This window comes from Rosa rugosa, chromosome 1, assembly GCF_958449725.1.
Source record: "Rosa rugosa chromosome 1, drRosRugo1.1, whole genome shotgun sequence".
NCBI lineage: Eukaryota > Viridiplantae > Streptophyta > Magnoliopsida > Rosales > Rosaceae > Rosa > Rosa rugosa.
In genome coordinates, this window is record NC_084820.1 from 6,454,487 (window position 1) to 6,470,862 (window position 16,376).

The 16,376-nt window shown below is 39.9% G+C and overlaps 1 protein-coding gene across 1 annotated transcript; it reads left to right on the forward strand.

Annotated features, from left to right (window-relative positions):
* Nucleotides 1-12,264: 12,264 nt before the first annotated feature.
* Nucleotides 12,265-14,750, forward strand: LOC133727075 (uncharacterized). Its single transcript, XM_062154702.1, has 2 exons — nucleotides 12,265-12,434; nucleotides 13,013-14,750. The coding sequence occupies exon 2, from the start codon at nucleotides 13,045-13,047 to the stop codon at nucleotides 14,128-14,130; it is 1,086 nt and encodes a 361-aa protein (XP_062010686.1). The 5' UTR covers nucleotides 12,265-12,434; nucleotides 13,013-13,044; the 3' UTR covers nucleotides 14,131-14,750.
* Nucleotides 14,751-16,376: the final 1,626 nt, after the last annotated feature.

Sequence of the window (16,376 nt, forward strand, 5' to 3'; positions counted from 1 at the left end):
AGAGATTTATTCAGGATGAAGAAGCGATAGGTGATGCAGCTAAAAGCAAGCGCATAATTTAACCCTGAAATGTCATCGTTAGTATATAGTAAATAGGGATCGTTCTATTCCGGGGATTGAGGGTACACCTGTAATTGCAAAAACAAATTAATAAAAGTAAAAAGTATTATTTACAAAAATAAAACAAAGAATAAAAATATATACAAATGAACACAAAAGGGGGTTTTAGGATTATTAAATTAAAAACTAAAATAAATAAAATAAAGAAAATGTAAAAACATATATACACGGGTGGAATGAGAGAACAAAGATCAAAACCGAAACTATGATCAAATTCGATTAAACCCTAATATTGTTCATCTAAGTCATGAGAAAGGAGTTGATCATGTGAAATATTCGAAAGCAAATAATTTCCCATTTTTTACTTTTCAATGCTAATTAACCTAAGTGAAAGCACAAAGATTAATCCTATCAAACATGTAATCAAGCCCTAGAAAGCTAGTCAATCATGACATGTTTAACGCATGAAACACATGGAAAGGCTATCAACTCAAGTGTGCAACTTAGTATGAAAAAGTCCACCTAATTGCAATCCTCTTTAATTAAATTCGGTTTTTGTCCAAAACCTTTACTACTTCGATTCAAGTTACACCAAACAAAAAGTTGATTTCATGTTCTTAAATCTAGCACCATTCATATCAAAACCCTAAGTGTTTCGAACCACATAAGATTAAAATACAAAAGATATCTATAAAGCAAATTTAATTAAACAAACTCACATAAGCAACTCTCGAATTACAATAATAGAATCTGAAAATTTCATTCAATCATATAAAATTTCAGAATTGAAAATTTTGTTCAATCATGAATGTCAACTAGTACATAACCAACGAAATTCAAACAAAGGTTACAAAGTAGAGGTCGAATTACACCGTGGATGGAAGATGAAGATGGATGATTAACGTTGTGGTCTCTTGAAACTCGAAAGCAAGCTTCAAGGATAGGGATGGATGGTGGTGCTCACGGCTCCTTCTTCTTCCTTTGGCCTTGCTTGAACCCGTGGAGATGACTAGAGGATAGAGAGAATTTTTCTAATGTTTATTTACTAATGGAGAGAGGTTTCTGAATGAAGAGGTGTGAGGTGTGAGGTGTTGTTGTGTGATGGTGTTGTTGTGGTGTGAGGTGTTGTTGTGTGATGGTGTTTAAACGTCTAGCATAGGGGGGTTTATATAGGGGAATGGCCAAGCTTTGCCACACAGCTTCGACCAATCACGTAGCGCCACGTCAGCTCTGTGTGTCATCCAACCAATCAAAAAGCTCCAAAATCAATCCCTAATATATTGTTGCTGATTTTTCCAAGATTATTTCTGATTTTTCTCTTAATTTTCGGCCAAATATCTAGGCATGAACCTAGACAATGTATCTAGATGCATTTTGGACCTTTCTTCCCTTAAATCTCTCCATGGCTTTATCCTTAACATCCTCCCCTTGATTTTCTCTTGATTTTCACATTAAATTGCAGATTTTATTCTCTAATTTCAGCCAACATATCTTGAGGGAATTAATGAACGAATCTGTACTTGTTTTGAACCTTTTCTTCCTTGAAATTCTCCCGTGAAATTCTCCACGTAATCTCCTTGATTTTCCATGCAAAAATCAGATTTAATCTCCCAAAATATCTCCCACGTCATCATGTTGTCTCCTAATGCCTTTAGGTTTCCTAGCCTCATCAGGATTCCTGCGTTGACTGGGATTCCTAGTCGGACCAGGAAAACTCTATTTCTTCATTTCAGCTCATTTCTTCTCCATTTATTCCAATGTACCTAGAAAATAAAAATTAAATTAAAATTTATTTATTTAAGGAAATAACTAAGTAAAATATGAGGAAATAATTATTAAAACGTCGCATTAAAATGCTCCTATCAATAGGCTTCCGAAAAGGAGAATGGGTGTTCTGGGCAGATAGGCTTACTCAAGCCAAAAGTGTAGTAGGTCCTCACTTTACTACTCAATATCAGAGATCGCAACAGAATAGTGGTGATCTTACCCCCTACAAACCCAAATTTGAACCCATACTCCAAATCAAACAACAAGCAGAATTGGTTGTTGACGAATCTTCTGAAGAAGAAGACGAAGAAGAAACTGGTGAAGAAGAAGAAGCTAGTTTCATCCATGAGCATAACCTCAAGCACTTTCAGAATAAGCTTGAGTCTCAGAAAATTCTCACTCTTGAAAAAATCAAGAAACTACTCGAACAGAATATCGATGTAGACCATCAGAAGTTTTGGGAAAAAGACCCAGTGGTCTGTGAATTGAAATTGCATGACATGAATGTTATCTGTCATGTCAAAGTCATTCCTTAGTATAAAGAGGAAGATCAAAAAGAATTCAGAAAAGATATTGAAGATCTCCTGAACAAGTGATTAATTCAACCTTCCACTAGCCCTCATCATGCTCCAGCATTCTACGTGAGAAATCATGCAGAAACTCTAAGAGGAAAAGCAAGAATGGTGATTGACTACAGAGATGTCAATAAAAAGACTGTCAAAGACGGGTATCAAATTGCTCAAGTACGAGTACTGATCAACCAACTCAGAGGAGCCAAGGTCTTTTCAAAATTCGATGCAAAGTCGGGTTTTTAGCAAGTCAAGATGCATCCCGAGAGTATCCCTCTCACTGCATTTGGAACACCACAATGACATTACGAATGGCTGGTAATGCCTTTTGGTTTAAAGCAAGCTCCCTCAATTTTCCAAAGAAAGATGGACAACATCTTCAAACATGTTGCGGAGTTCTGCGTCGTCTATATTGATGACATCCTTGTCTTCTCCAAAAACAGAGAAGAACACATGAAACACTTCCACGAGGTTGTAAAGCTGATAGTTCAGCATGGAATTATCCTAGGAGAAAAGAAGATCTTCTTTATCCTCGATGAAGTTGATTTCCTAGGAATAAATATCAAGAATGGAGTGATAAAACTCCAACCTCATATCCTTGAGAAGATCTGGAAATTCCCAGATAAAATTTCTGATGCTAAGAGTCTAGAGAGATTCCTTGGTGTCATAAATTATGGGAGAGATTTCATTCCCAAAATCTCAGGGTTAACAGCAATGTTATCTCCTAAGACAAGTGCCAAAAGAAAATGGAACTTCACAAAAGATGATGAAAAAACTGTGAAGCAGATAAAAAATCTCTGCAAAAACCTCCCTCCTCTACAGCAACCAGAGGAAAATGATGAAATTATCCTCCAAACATATGCGAGTGATAATTACTGGTTCGGTGTTGTTCTGGCAAAAACGCCTGGAACTAACATTGAAAAGATCTGCAAATTTTGTAGTGGCAAGTTCAGCCCTGCAGAACTAAATTATCTCACAGGGGAAAAAGAAATTTTGGCTGTCAAGAAAACAATTTTAAATTCTCCAGCTTTTCTTGGAAAACCCTTTACTGTTCGCACCGATTGTGCTAGAGTAAAGAATTTCAAAAATTTTAAACTTGATAAAGCTGCTGACAGAGGAAGATTAGCTAACTGGCAATTATTTCTTAACCAATATGATTATGTTGTTGAATTAATTGCAGGAAACAAGAACTATCTTCCAGACGCCTTAACAAGGGAATTAGTCATGTTCAGTCGAAGAGATGACGACGAAGGTCGCAATGCCAGAAGCAGAAGATCTGGAAAAGAACATGAGTGTTGAGTCATAAATTACTTATGCAATTGTGCCCCATAACTTAGAAATTGATTTGTCTTGCAGGCTATTTTACTCTTTTTAATCCATTTCCTTTTATTTGTAGGAATCCATGCTTTAATAATAAAATGACTATTTGAGGCTCGAAATGCGGAGATTTGAAGCAAGGAAAAGAAGACACGGAGATTGGAAGAAAATTACAAATCGGCATTTCCGGCGACTTTTCCGGTGAACTTTTCCTCGAGCCGCCACTCATGGAGGATCATTTCTCCAGCAATGGAGGAGCATAGTTGTGTGAATCTCTCACTTGAAATTCAGATATTTTCCCTACACATTGTGCTTTTGTCTCTTGCACACTTTGGAGCTTTGTGGGGAGACAATGTGGTAGACAACTTTTGCACACTTTGACACCAAGGGGAACATGGATGGCTGAAAAGAGGAGTCCACTCACTCAACTCCATCCAGCTGCAATCTCTCTCTCACACTGACGGAAGGGGGCTGGAAGGAATCTCTCATGCTCTCTCTCATCTCTCAAGCAAGGCCACCATTTTTTCCAGGAGAAAACCTCCATTTTTCCACCACTACACTCATCTTCTCAACACTTTCATAACCCTCCATCACCACAAATCATCACTAGCTGCTCTTACTTTCACCATTCCCACATCATCAAGAGCTTGGAGCAAGGAGAATGAGACATCCACCACCTCATGAGCTTGGAGACCCATCTCCACCACCACTTTTGGCATCATCAATAATCACTCTTTACTCCTTAACTCTTTATTCTTGATGTATCTTAGAATGTTGAAGTTTGTTTATCTAGTTATGAGTGAGTAGTGAATTTGTTGGGGCTAGGGTTGAAAGCCCTAGCCAATCTTGTATGATATTGATGTGAATCCTATGTTTTATGCAATTTTCCATTACCACCTTCACATGCTAATTCAAGAAGTGAATGCTTATATTGGAATTTGACTAGTTCAAGTATAATGCATTTGTCATCTCATGATTAGTGTTTTGAGATTAGTCACCTCTAGACATTAAGAGCATGAAAGCACACCATGTGTGCATATGAAGGTTGTGAGTTAAAATCACCTAGATCTAGGATTGGTTTGCTTGCATGATTATCTAAACTCAAAGCTTTATGCATCTAGGAACAATGAATTGAGACTTATCCGGTAATAGGAATTGTTCTTAGGTAGTTAATTCTAGACTTATCCGGTTAGAATTGATAACATTAAAAGAGTTTAAGCCTTTGTAATCTTATCCGGATGCAAAGAGGGTAATTGGGTATTTGGGATTGCATCACTTGTAGTTTAAGCATCAATGCATACAAGGGAGGCTTTGGTGGACAATCTAAGCTCTAACTCTCATCCATTTGACAACAACTTGTTTAATTAGCTTAGTTTACTTTTCTTGCTTTTGTTGTTTGAATTTGAATCGAAACCATTCCCAACATTAAATCAAATCTCTACACACCATCTTGCACATACTCACCATGAACTTGTACTCACTTGTGAGCCTTTGTTTGTGATTGTACATTTGCCATATTCTTCTAGTTTTCCTTTAGGTTTTTCCCTAGCTAGGAAAGGATTTACCAATCCTCGTGGGTTCGACATCCTTACTTAATCCTCTATTCTATAACTTGTACCTCTTGCACTTGAGGGTAGCTATTTGGCTTAACAAGTTTTTGGCGCCGTTGCCGGGGATTGGAGTGAAATCCGATTCCTAGCTCGGTTTGCCTTCGGGGAAGCTAGAAACTTTACTTTTTCTTTGAATTTTTGTTGTTGTTGAAATTTCCCAGAAAACGATCGATCTCAGCTTTGAAACGATCGATCTTTTCAAGTGTCAGAGAGGAAAAATACCAAAAACGATCGATCGTTTGGAAAAAACGATCGATCTCGACTGGACGTTCCAATTTTTTTTAAGAAACGATCGATCTCAGGGTATAAACGATCGATCGTTTCCCCTGTTTCAGCAATTTTTTTTGTTTTCTTTTGTGTTGCAACTTGTGTACTTACCTTTGCTTTGAATTCTTATAGGTGTGCATGAATCTTATTGCTCAATCAAGTGAAGAGCATCCATCTCCTCCAAGCACACCAAGTGACGATCAAGACTATATCATTCAAGAGAATAGTGGTGAAGAAGAACCTTACCCCATCGGTCCACCCACTCTATTTCAATACATTGATCAAAGAGCACAAGAGTTGTTAAGGCAACTAAGGGAGGAGTGTCTTGAACCAAAAATGGGTGATGAACCAAGGCCATTGAAGGACTACACCGTTCCTACTTTCACAAATCATCCAAGTTGCATTGTCTTGCCACCATGTGCTCATGCCTTTTCTATTATGCCAAGTACCTTGCAACTTCTACCGGCTTTTGATGGTGGCTTCACCGGTGATCCATTTAGGCACATCAAGCTATTCAATGAAGTTTGCTCAACGGTCCAACTCAATGGTATTGATGAAGACAACCTTAGGCTAAGGCTTTTTCCTTTCTCATTGAAGGATAAGGCCAAAGATTGGTTGTACAAGATTCCGGCGGCAAGTATCAATTCATGGGATAACATGAAAGCCGCATTCCTCAAGAAGTACTTTCCACCATCAAAGAGCAATGCATTAAGGAACTTACTCATGACTTTCCAAGAGTTTCCATCTGAATTGTTTCACGAGTCTTGGGAGAGATTCAAAGACATGGAGCAAAATTGCCCTAATCATGGTGTCAAGAAATGGTTGTTATTGAGCACTTTCTACAATGGGTCAAGCCAAGATACCAAGAGAAGAATTGACAATGCTTGTCAAGGGAGCTTCATGGAGAAGAATGAGATCGAAGCGGAAAGTGTTCTTGACTCATTAGCCGAGTCATCCCAACTCTATGATAATCAAAGTGATAGAAGACCGGTGAAAGAAGCCAATGTCATTTTGAAGGATCAACACAGAAGAGGAGGTATGTATGAGATGGATTCACCAAATACTCAAATGCAGATTGAGTTGAAGAGGATTGAGGCCAACATGAATAAGAAGCTAGACTTGATTCTTAATGCTCAAGGAAACCGGGAGCAACTCCAACCTATGTCGAGCAAGATGGTTGAGCAAGTGTGCTTAATTTGTGAGAGTGATCAACATGAGACAATGCTTTGTCCAAGAGGAGGTGCACTTCAAGTTGATATGGAGCAATGCAACCAAGTTGGTTTCCAACCAAGGCCAAGAAATGATCCATATAGTAACACCTACAATCCCGGATGGAGAAACCACCCCAACTTTGGGTGGGGAGGCAACCAAAACCGAGATCAAGGGTTTGGCAATCGTGAGCAAGGCCAAGGTTTTCAAAGGTCTAGTGGTGGCTATCAAGGTGCAAGCTCCTCCAACTACAACAATCAAGGAGCCAACAATCAATTCCAAAGGGCACCTTATCAACCTCCACCTCAACCACAACCTATAGTACCACCTCAAGAGTCATTGAAGAAGCCTAGTGTTGAAGACATGTTGATGAATTTCTTTGTGGAGAACAAGGGTACTCAAGCAAAACAAGATGAGAAGATTAATGTCCTTCACCAAAGCATGAGCAAGCTTGAGATACAAATGGGACAACTAGCCCAAGAGTTAAGCCAAAGGAAGCAAGGTGTGTTTCCAAGCCAAGTGGAGAACAACCCAAGGCATAAAGCCAAAGCCATTACTACTTTGAGAAGTGGGAGGCAAGTTGAGAACAATGTGTACATGCCTAAAAATGAGGAAGTTGTAACTCCAAGGGAGCCACCTGGTTTTGAAAAGAGAGAAAAGGGTAAGGCAAGAGAATTGTCACATGGAGAAGTCATCTTGGGGTTTAATGATGGTGAAGAAGAAGCTTTGAATGACAAGATGAATGCCTTTGACAAGCCTTTGGGTTTGAGAGTAGCCTTAGAAGAAGAAGTGCAAGAGGAAGCCTTGAAGAACGAATTTAATGTCAAGGTCGGAACTCATGACAAAGAAGGCTCTACATCTACTCCAACAGAAAGGCCATTCAAAAGAGGTATCACCTTCAATCCTCCTATGAAGATAGTTCAAGAGAAAGAAATTTCCCTTCCTTATCCTCAATTTCAAAGGAAAGAGGTATTGAAGCAAAAGAATGAGAAGGTGAAGAAAGAGTTCCTTGATTTATTTAGGAAGGTGGAGATTAACATCCCTCTTTTGGATGCAATCAAAACCATTCCTACATATGCCAAGTTTCTCAAGGAGCTATGTACCCACAAGAGGAAGTTTGAGAAGGATGAGAAAGTGTGTCTAAGTGAAGAAGTTAGTGCGGTTTTGCAAAGGAAGCTTCCACCAAAGTTGAAAGATCCGGGTTCATTCACCGTTCCATGCAAGATAGGTAAAACTTTCTTTGATAAAGCTTTGATGGATTTGGGTGCTAGTATCAACTTAATGCCTTATAGTATCTATGAGTCTCTTGGAATTGGTGAAATCCGGCCCATTGCTATCTCTTTGCAAATGGCGGATAGGAGTGTTGTTTACCCAAGAGGGGTTGTGGAAAATGTTCTTGTGAAGGTACAAGACTTGATCCTACCGGCCGATTTCATCATTCTAGACATGGAAGAGGCTCCTCTCCATGAGAAGGAGTTGCCTATCATCCTTGGGAGAGCATTTATGGCAACCGCCGGTACTAAGATTGATGTCAAGGAGGGGTTGATGACCATGACCGTTCATGATACTACCATTGCTTTTAGAATCTTTGATGCAATGAGTAAGCCATCAAATGCCTATGATTGTTTCCGGATTGACGTTTTGGATGGTATTGACAAGATGGTGGAGAAAACTTTTATTGAAAATGCATCTCAAGATCCATTGGAGACATGTTTGCATCATAATGGCATAGAGTTCATTGAGGAGGCAACCAGAGAAGCCGAGCTTACACTTGAAGCCTTAAGGCCTTGCACTCCACATTTGCAACCAAAGGTTGAGGTACCTCTTGCTAACTCTACTCCTTTACTTCCATCAATTAAATATCCTCCTACTCTTGACATGAAACCACTTCCTTCTCATTTAAAGTATGCTTTTATTGGTGAAAACCACAAGTTACCCGTAATTATCTCTTCATGTTTGAGTGCTTTGCAAGAACAAAAGCTACTTAGAATGTTGGATGAACACAAGGAGGCCATTGGTTGGACTATTGCTGATATCAAAGGCATAAGTCCAAGTATGTGCATGCATAAGATCCTCCTTGAAGATGATATGAAGCCTAGGAGGGATCCACAAAGGAGGCTCAATCCTCCAATGCAAGAAGTAGTGAGGAAGGAAGTAATGAAGCTACTTGATGTTGGTGTCATCTACCCCATTTCCGATTCAAAGTGGGTGTCACCGGTTCAAGTGGTTCCTAAGAAGAGTGGCATAACGGTTGTGGCCAATGATAAAGGAGAGCTTGTCCCTCAAAGAGTGGCAAATGGGTGGAGAGTGTGCATAGACTACCGAAAGCTCAATAATGCCACAAGAAAGGATCACTTTCCATTGCCATTCATTGATCAAATGCTAGAAAGACTTGCCGGCCATGAGTATTATTGCTTTCTTGATGGGTATAGTGGCTACAATCAAATCCCCATTGCTCCAGAAGACCAAGACAAGACTACCTTCACTTGTCCATATGGTACCTTTGCCTATAGAAGAATGCCATTCGGTTTGTGCAATGCACCGGCAACTTTTCAAAGGTGCATGATTTCCATTTTTAGTGATATGGTGGAGAGATTCATTGAAGTGTTCATGGATGACTTTAGTGTCTTTGGGGATTCATTTGATCAATGCCTACACCATTTGGCACTTGTGCTTCAAAGATGTGAAGATTGCAACTTAGTCTTGAATTGGGAGAAGTGCCACTTCATGGTGAATGAGGGGATTGTTCTTGGGCATGTGGTGAGTGCAAGAGGAATGGAAGTTGACAAAGCCAAGGTGGAGCTCATTTCTAAGTTACCACCTCCACATAATGTCAAAGCAATTAGAAGTTTTCTTGGACATGCCGGTTTCTATAGAAGGTACATGAAGGATTTCTCCAAGATCTCTAAGCCTCTTTGTGATTTGCTAGCCAAAGAAGCTCCTTTTGTGTTTGATGAACATTGTTTGAAAGCATTTGAGACAATCAAGGTGATGCTCACTCAAGCTCCTATCATGATTGCACCGGATTGGTCTCTTCCTTTTGAGTTAATGTGTGATGCTTCGGATTATGCTATGGGAGCGGTTTTGGCTCAAAAGAAGGAAAAGGTACTTCATGCTATCTACTATGCTAGTCGTACCTTGAATGATGCACAAATTAATTACACCACAACGGAGAAAGAACTTCTTGCAATTATCTTTGCTCTTGAGAAGTTTAGAAGCTATTTGCTTGGTACCAAAGTTGTTGTGCACACGGATCATAGTGCCTTGAAGTATCTTTTGTCAAAAAAAGAGGCTAAGCCAAGATTGATAAGATGGATTTTGTTGTTGCAAGAGTTTGATATTGAGATCAAAGACAAACCGGGAAAAGAAAACCAAGTGGCGGATCATTTGTCAAGATTGGTTGAAGGAGGTGATGACTCCTCCATTCCTTTGAAGGACACTTTTCCGGATGAGCAATTGTTCAACATCAATGTCAAGAAGCTCCCATGGTTTGCTAATTTGGTGAACTACCATGCAAGTGAAGGGAAGTACATTCCAAGTGAGCTTGATTATCAAGGAATGAAGCGATTCCTCAAGGAAGCACGCCATTATTTGTGGGATGACCCATATTTGTTCAAGTTTGGCAAGGATCAAATGTTGAGAAGATGCATAGCTCAAGAGGAGGTTCCTAGTATCCTTTCCCATTGCCATACACTTGCTTGTGGAGGTCATTTTGGAGGGAAGAAAACGGCATTCAAGGTACTAAGTTGCGGTTTTTATTGGCCTACTCTTTTCAAAGATGCACATGCCTATGTTAGTGCTTGTGATAGATGCCAAAGAAGTGGTAACATTGCTTCAAGGAATCAAATGCCCCTCACCAACATCATGGAAGTAGAAATTTTTGATTGTTGGGGTATTGACTTCATGGGACCATTCCCAAGCTCTTATGGCAACCAATTCATCCTTGTTGGAGTTGACTATGTTTCTAAGTGGGTAGAAGCAATTGCAAGTGCCAAGAATGATCACAATGTTGTGCTCAAGTTCCTCAAAGAGAACATTTTTCAAAGGTATGGCACTCCAAGAGCCATCATAAGTGACGGAGGATCCCACTTTCTCAACAAGCATTTTGAAGCTCTATGCAAGAAGTATGACATCAAGCACAAGGTTGGCACTCCCTACCATCCCCAAACAAGTGGTCAAGTTGAAATCTCAAACCGAGAAATCAAGAGCATTCTAGAGAAGATTGTGGGGATCACAAGGAAAGATTGGAGCACCAAACTTGGAGATGCTCTTTGGGCATATCGGACCGCCTACAAGACTCCACTTGGCATGTCACCTTATCGGTTAGTTTATGGAAAAGCATGTCATTTGCCTGTGGAATTGGAGCATAAAGCATATTGGGCTATCAAGAAGTTCAATTTTGATCTTGCTAAGGCGGGAGAGAAGAGGAAACTTGATCTATGTGAGCTTGACGAAATTAGAATGGAGGCATATGAGAATGCCAAGCTATACAAGGAGAGAACCAAGGCCTATCATGACAAGAAGTTGATCAAGAAGACATTTGAGGAAGGACAACTTGTTCTTCTCTATAACTCAAGGCTCAAACTCTTTCCCGGAAAACTTAGATCAAGGTGGTATGGCCCTTTTGAAGTTGTGAAAGTCTTTCCCCATGGTGCCATTGAGATCAAGAACCCAAGTAATGAGAGCACATTCAAGGTTAATGGCCACCGATTGAAGCCTTACTTGCTTGGTAGCTTGGGAGTTGAAGAGGAGGTCATGTACTTCATGGATGCTCCTCTTGTTCCTCTTCATTGATTTGGAGAGTCAACGGACCGGCAAGATGTCCTTAAAGCAAAGCCCTACTTGGAGGTAGCCATGCTCTTGATGTAAGACGAAGGAGAAAGAAAACTCTTGGAATAACACCAAAGATGACAAGCTTGGTGGTAAGACTTCGGTAATGTTTGCTTGGTGATTGGAGGTGTTTATAATGGAAACCGTGGTCTTCAAGGGGGAGTTTCTCATAATCCTTTACTTACATCTTTCATTTTCATGTTTACTTAGTTGTTTGTAGTGTTAAAAGTTTAAGTTTGGTGAGTGGTTTTGAAAAAACAGAGCAAACGATCGATCTTCACTTCCAAACGATCGATCGTTTAAGAGTCACAGAGAGTTTTGAAATCAGAAACGATCGATCTTCACTTCCAAACGATCGATCTCAAGCCATTCCCAAAAAAAAAAAAAAAAAAAAAAAAAAAAAAAAAAAAAAAATTTGAATAAACGATCGATCTCACCATTTGGTGCGATCGATCGCTGAAAGAGGCAGAGAGTTCACAATTTCAAAACGATCGATCGTCCAATTGGAACGATCGATCTCAAGCCACTTCAAAAAAAAAAAAAAAAAAAAAAAATTTCGGGCCAGATTTTAAAGTTCTTTTTCTTCTTTTTTTTTTTTTTTTTTTCTCTTTCTCCCTGCTTTCTTTCTTATTTCTTTCTACCCAGTTCGACCCTCTCTCTACGGTGTACTATTCATCATCTTCCTCCTCCATTCTCCTTCATCTTTCACTCAACTTCAAGCCAAAAACTTGGGATTTTCGGGTTTCTCTCTAGATTTCTAGGTGTTCTTGAGTCTTTGGTGAAGCTTTTGAGCTTTCTCCAAGAGGTAAAGCTCTATCTCTTAACTTTGAACTTCTTGTGTGTTGAAGGTGTACATTCCGATTTTGTTCATATTGTAGGTTAATTCTAGGTTGTTAGAGTTATGGATTGATGGAATTTGGTGTTCTTTTGTTGAAACTTGATGATTTAGATGTTGGGCACCATAGCTAAATTTCCAGATTTTCTAGAATCCTAGATTTCCATATTTTCTTTTGCTTTGATTGTTTTTCCAGATTTTCTTTTGCTTTGATTGTTGTTGTTTTTGCTTGTAGTTTCTTGTTTCTTGATTGTTTAGTTATGGGTTAATGGAATCTAGTCAATGAGCTTCAAGAATTTTGATATTGTGATGATTGCCATGATTCTTTAAATCCTAACTTTACTATTGTTTCCTTGCCATTTGTTTATGTGATTGTTGGATTCTTACCTCAATTTGCTTTAATTTCATGATGAATTTGATGGTGGTGGTTAGGAATTTGGTAACCCATAGTGAATTTTGTGTTAGCAATAGTCATAGCTACTTGAGTTGTTCTCTTGTTCAAAGGTTGCTTTCTAAAAATGTTTGTGTGTAATTGTTCTTGTTTTTAGGCATCATACTCATCATCGCTCATCTAGCCAAGATGTCAAGACGTCAAACCGAAGCGAGCAAGAGGCCTAGGGAAGAATCCTCCTCCGGCCCCGTGAGGAAGATTCATTCTGAACGGAATGTTGACTTGGTTAGAGCCACCTCCTATCCTCCTCTTGTTACTCTTAGGGCTTATATTTCATCTAGAGGGTTGACCAACTTAGCTTCCAAAAATGATGCATTTGATGAAAGTTGTGTTAGAGACTTCTATAGGGGTTTTCCTCCGGCTAAGCCTACTATTAAGGAAGTTGTGGTTAAGATTCGAAAGAAGCAAATCACACTCAGTCCGGCATTCATTCAAGATTTTCTTGATTTGCCACATATTTCGGAGGATGAAATAAAAAAATTTGAGGACAAATACAATGAGTTAACACTACCTTATCTTGCGGAGCATGTGCTAGAGAGTAAAGATGCATATAAGAGTAGAGTTGGCCAAAAAGTTCATCAAGGTGATTTTCCTCAACCTTATCGAACCTTTTGGCAATTTGTTAGGAGAAATATTAGTCCTCACACCCAAAAGTCCGAGATCCCTACGGTTGGTGGCAACCTTCTTGTTCTTATGGTAGCGAATGAGATTCCTATCCCATTTGCCCTTATTATCTATGAGGCCATCATTTCGTGTGCTTATGGTTCGCCTAGGAGCCAATTAGTCTTTCCTTGTCTCATCTCACGCATTTGTAAGACCAAAAAGGTTCCACAAATGTCACGTGACGATAAGTGGCTCAAGGCTTATTCTCCATTAGATGATGAAGCCATTCTTAGGAGTGAGGCCCAAATTACCAATGCTAGACATGGTACCCCATCTTCTTCCTCCATTCCCACTCCATCTAGCATTCCCACTAGCTTTTCTTTGAGTTCCTTTGACATTTCAACTTTGAAAGGTCGGGATGCTAGATTATTGGCACGCCTTCAAATCCGTCAAAATGAGGAAATAATGAGAGGAATTGGTACTATCATGGCTCGGCTTGATTTGATGGGAGCTCCACCGGCTCCTATGGGTCCCTCCTTTGTACCACCTTCTGGCGACATGGATGTTGATGATGATGAGAATGGCAATGACGATGATGGGGAGGATGCTTGAAGACTTTGTTTGTTGTTTGTTTAGTTCTTTTAGTCAATTATTGTTAGTTGTGTTTAGTACACTTTTTATTTCTCGGTTTTATTTTGTAACCCCTAATGTTTTAGGGGGGGGACTTCATTTTAGTTATAGCTTCATATTGCTTTTAGCCATTTTTGCAACATTTTATGGCTAAGCATTTGTTCATTCACGATCATATTCTTGAAGCATGTTGGTACTTTTGTTTTCTTCTTCACTTTGTTGTTTGAATAATGTTGGGTTTGATGCTAATTTTTGATGGAGAATTTCTTGCTCAATGACGATGTTTGGCACTATTGGAGTTGGATTGCAAGGCCCTTGCCTTGTTGGTTATTTGTTGGTGTCTTGCTTGGAATTCATGGACTTCAAGGGGGAGAAATCTCTAACTTACTCTTGTCATTATTTACTCTTGTCTCTAATTTCAATTTGTGATTATTTACTTGTTTCTTTTTGTTTTATAAATAACTTGTGTTTTTCTTTCATACTTGGACTTTTCATTGAAATTGCTTTCAAGAAAATACTTTGTAACATTGAGGACAATGTTAAGTTCAAGTGTGGGGGGATTGTGTGTTATTGTTTTATGATTAAATAAATAAATTAAAAAAAAAAAATAATAATAATTTACATATATTTACAAAATAAAATTGTAACTAAGCCATGTCAGCAGATCCGGAGGAGTTGAGGCTGAGCTCAAGAACAATGCGAGAGCCACCGTTGTAGCCGCCACCTGAGTAGTCATCATAGCTGCTACCTCCCTCGGAAGGAGTCTTCTTGTTGCCAATGTCCTCATCGTGCATGGGGAACAGTGGAAGGGTTTCAATCTCCTGGTGATCTTCTCCTTGTTGTTCCATGGAAGTTTGTTCTTCATTCCTGCCAAAGAAAGTAGTACTGGTACTAGTAGTGAAGGGTGAGGAGAAATACGGGTCAACACTGCCTGGCCCAAAATTGAGATCAATGGATCCACCAGCACCAGTAAAACTAGTGGACCCAAAATTGATGTCAATGGATCCACCAGCTGGCCCAAAATTGATGTCGATGGATCCACCATCACCAGTAGAACCAGTGGACCCAAAATTGAGATCAATGGATCCACCAGTACCAGGAGAACTAGTTCCCATGGGCACTTGAGCAGCCTGATTACAACTCTTCATCTGCCTCTCTCGAGCCCTGACGTTCTGGAACCAAAAATAAATGTTCTTGCCCTCAACCTGTCCATACTGGTTCAGCTGGAGACAGATCTCGTGAATTTGCTCTGTAGTTGGGCACTTAACTCCCTTGTCGTAGTAAAGATCCTTGAGGATTCTTATTTGATCTGGAGTAGGAATCCACCTGGTACGGCTTCGCCAGAAATCCATGTTGGCACTACTCCCGGCTGCTTGGTTGTTTCCTACATCCTCGATTTGTTGCTGGGTTGGTAGCTCCATTAGTTGCAGAGTTCGTGGTTCCATGGTGATGAGTTGAGAGGAAGTGTAAATTGAAGAACAAAGTTGTTGAGTGTTTGTGGGAGATTGACCTTAGAAGGATTAAGGTCGATGAAGGGGTGTTGGAGATCTGAAAGTTCAGAGAAAAGAAGGATTGAAATTGATGAAAAAAGGATTTGAGTTTCGAGAGGAAGGCTGAAGAGTTTGAGAGAGAATGGCTGGGGAAAAATTTCTTTTCTTTGGTGTGAACAGTTTTTCTCCAGGATGCACCTATTTATAGAACAAGGTGAGCAGATCTCCACCGTTGGATGGACGATCTCTGAGATTCATTCTACGCGTTGGATTAAAGTCGCCTGAAAACACGGAAAAGCTGTTGGCGCGTGGAGAGCGTGTGAGGGGACTGAGAGGATCTCGAGGAGCTACAACAGACAAGCTACAGCCGAAAGCAGATCTAATTGCCGTGAATCAAGGAAAAGAAAGGACGCGTGGGGGAATCAAACGGATCTCGAGGAGCTGTGACAGACGAGCTACAGCCGAAAGCAGATCTAATTGCCGTAAATCACGGAAAAGAAAGGAATATTTCCGCGTGGGGGAGTTGTTCATGTGCATACGTGTTTCTTGGGCTGTGAACTGTCATAACCCTCCTCTTTCCCGGAGAAGCTTTGTTCAAACTGTGTGCCTTTTCAAATTCCTTCTCCTTCATCATGGTTCGAACCAGGGTTACTGCTCGCATGGGCGTCAATCAACGTCGTGTTCTCTCTTTGGAGGAAGAAGGTCGTCAAGCGGCCGCTAGAGCTGGCCTCACTCGTC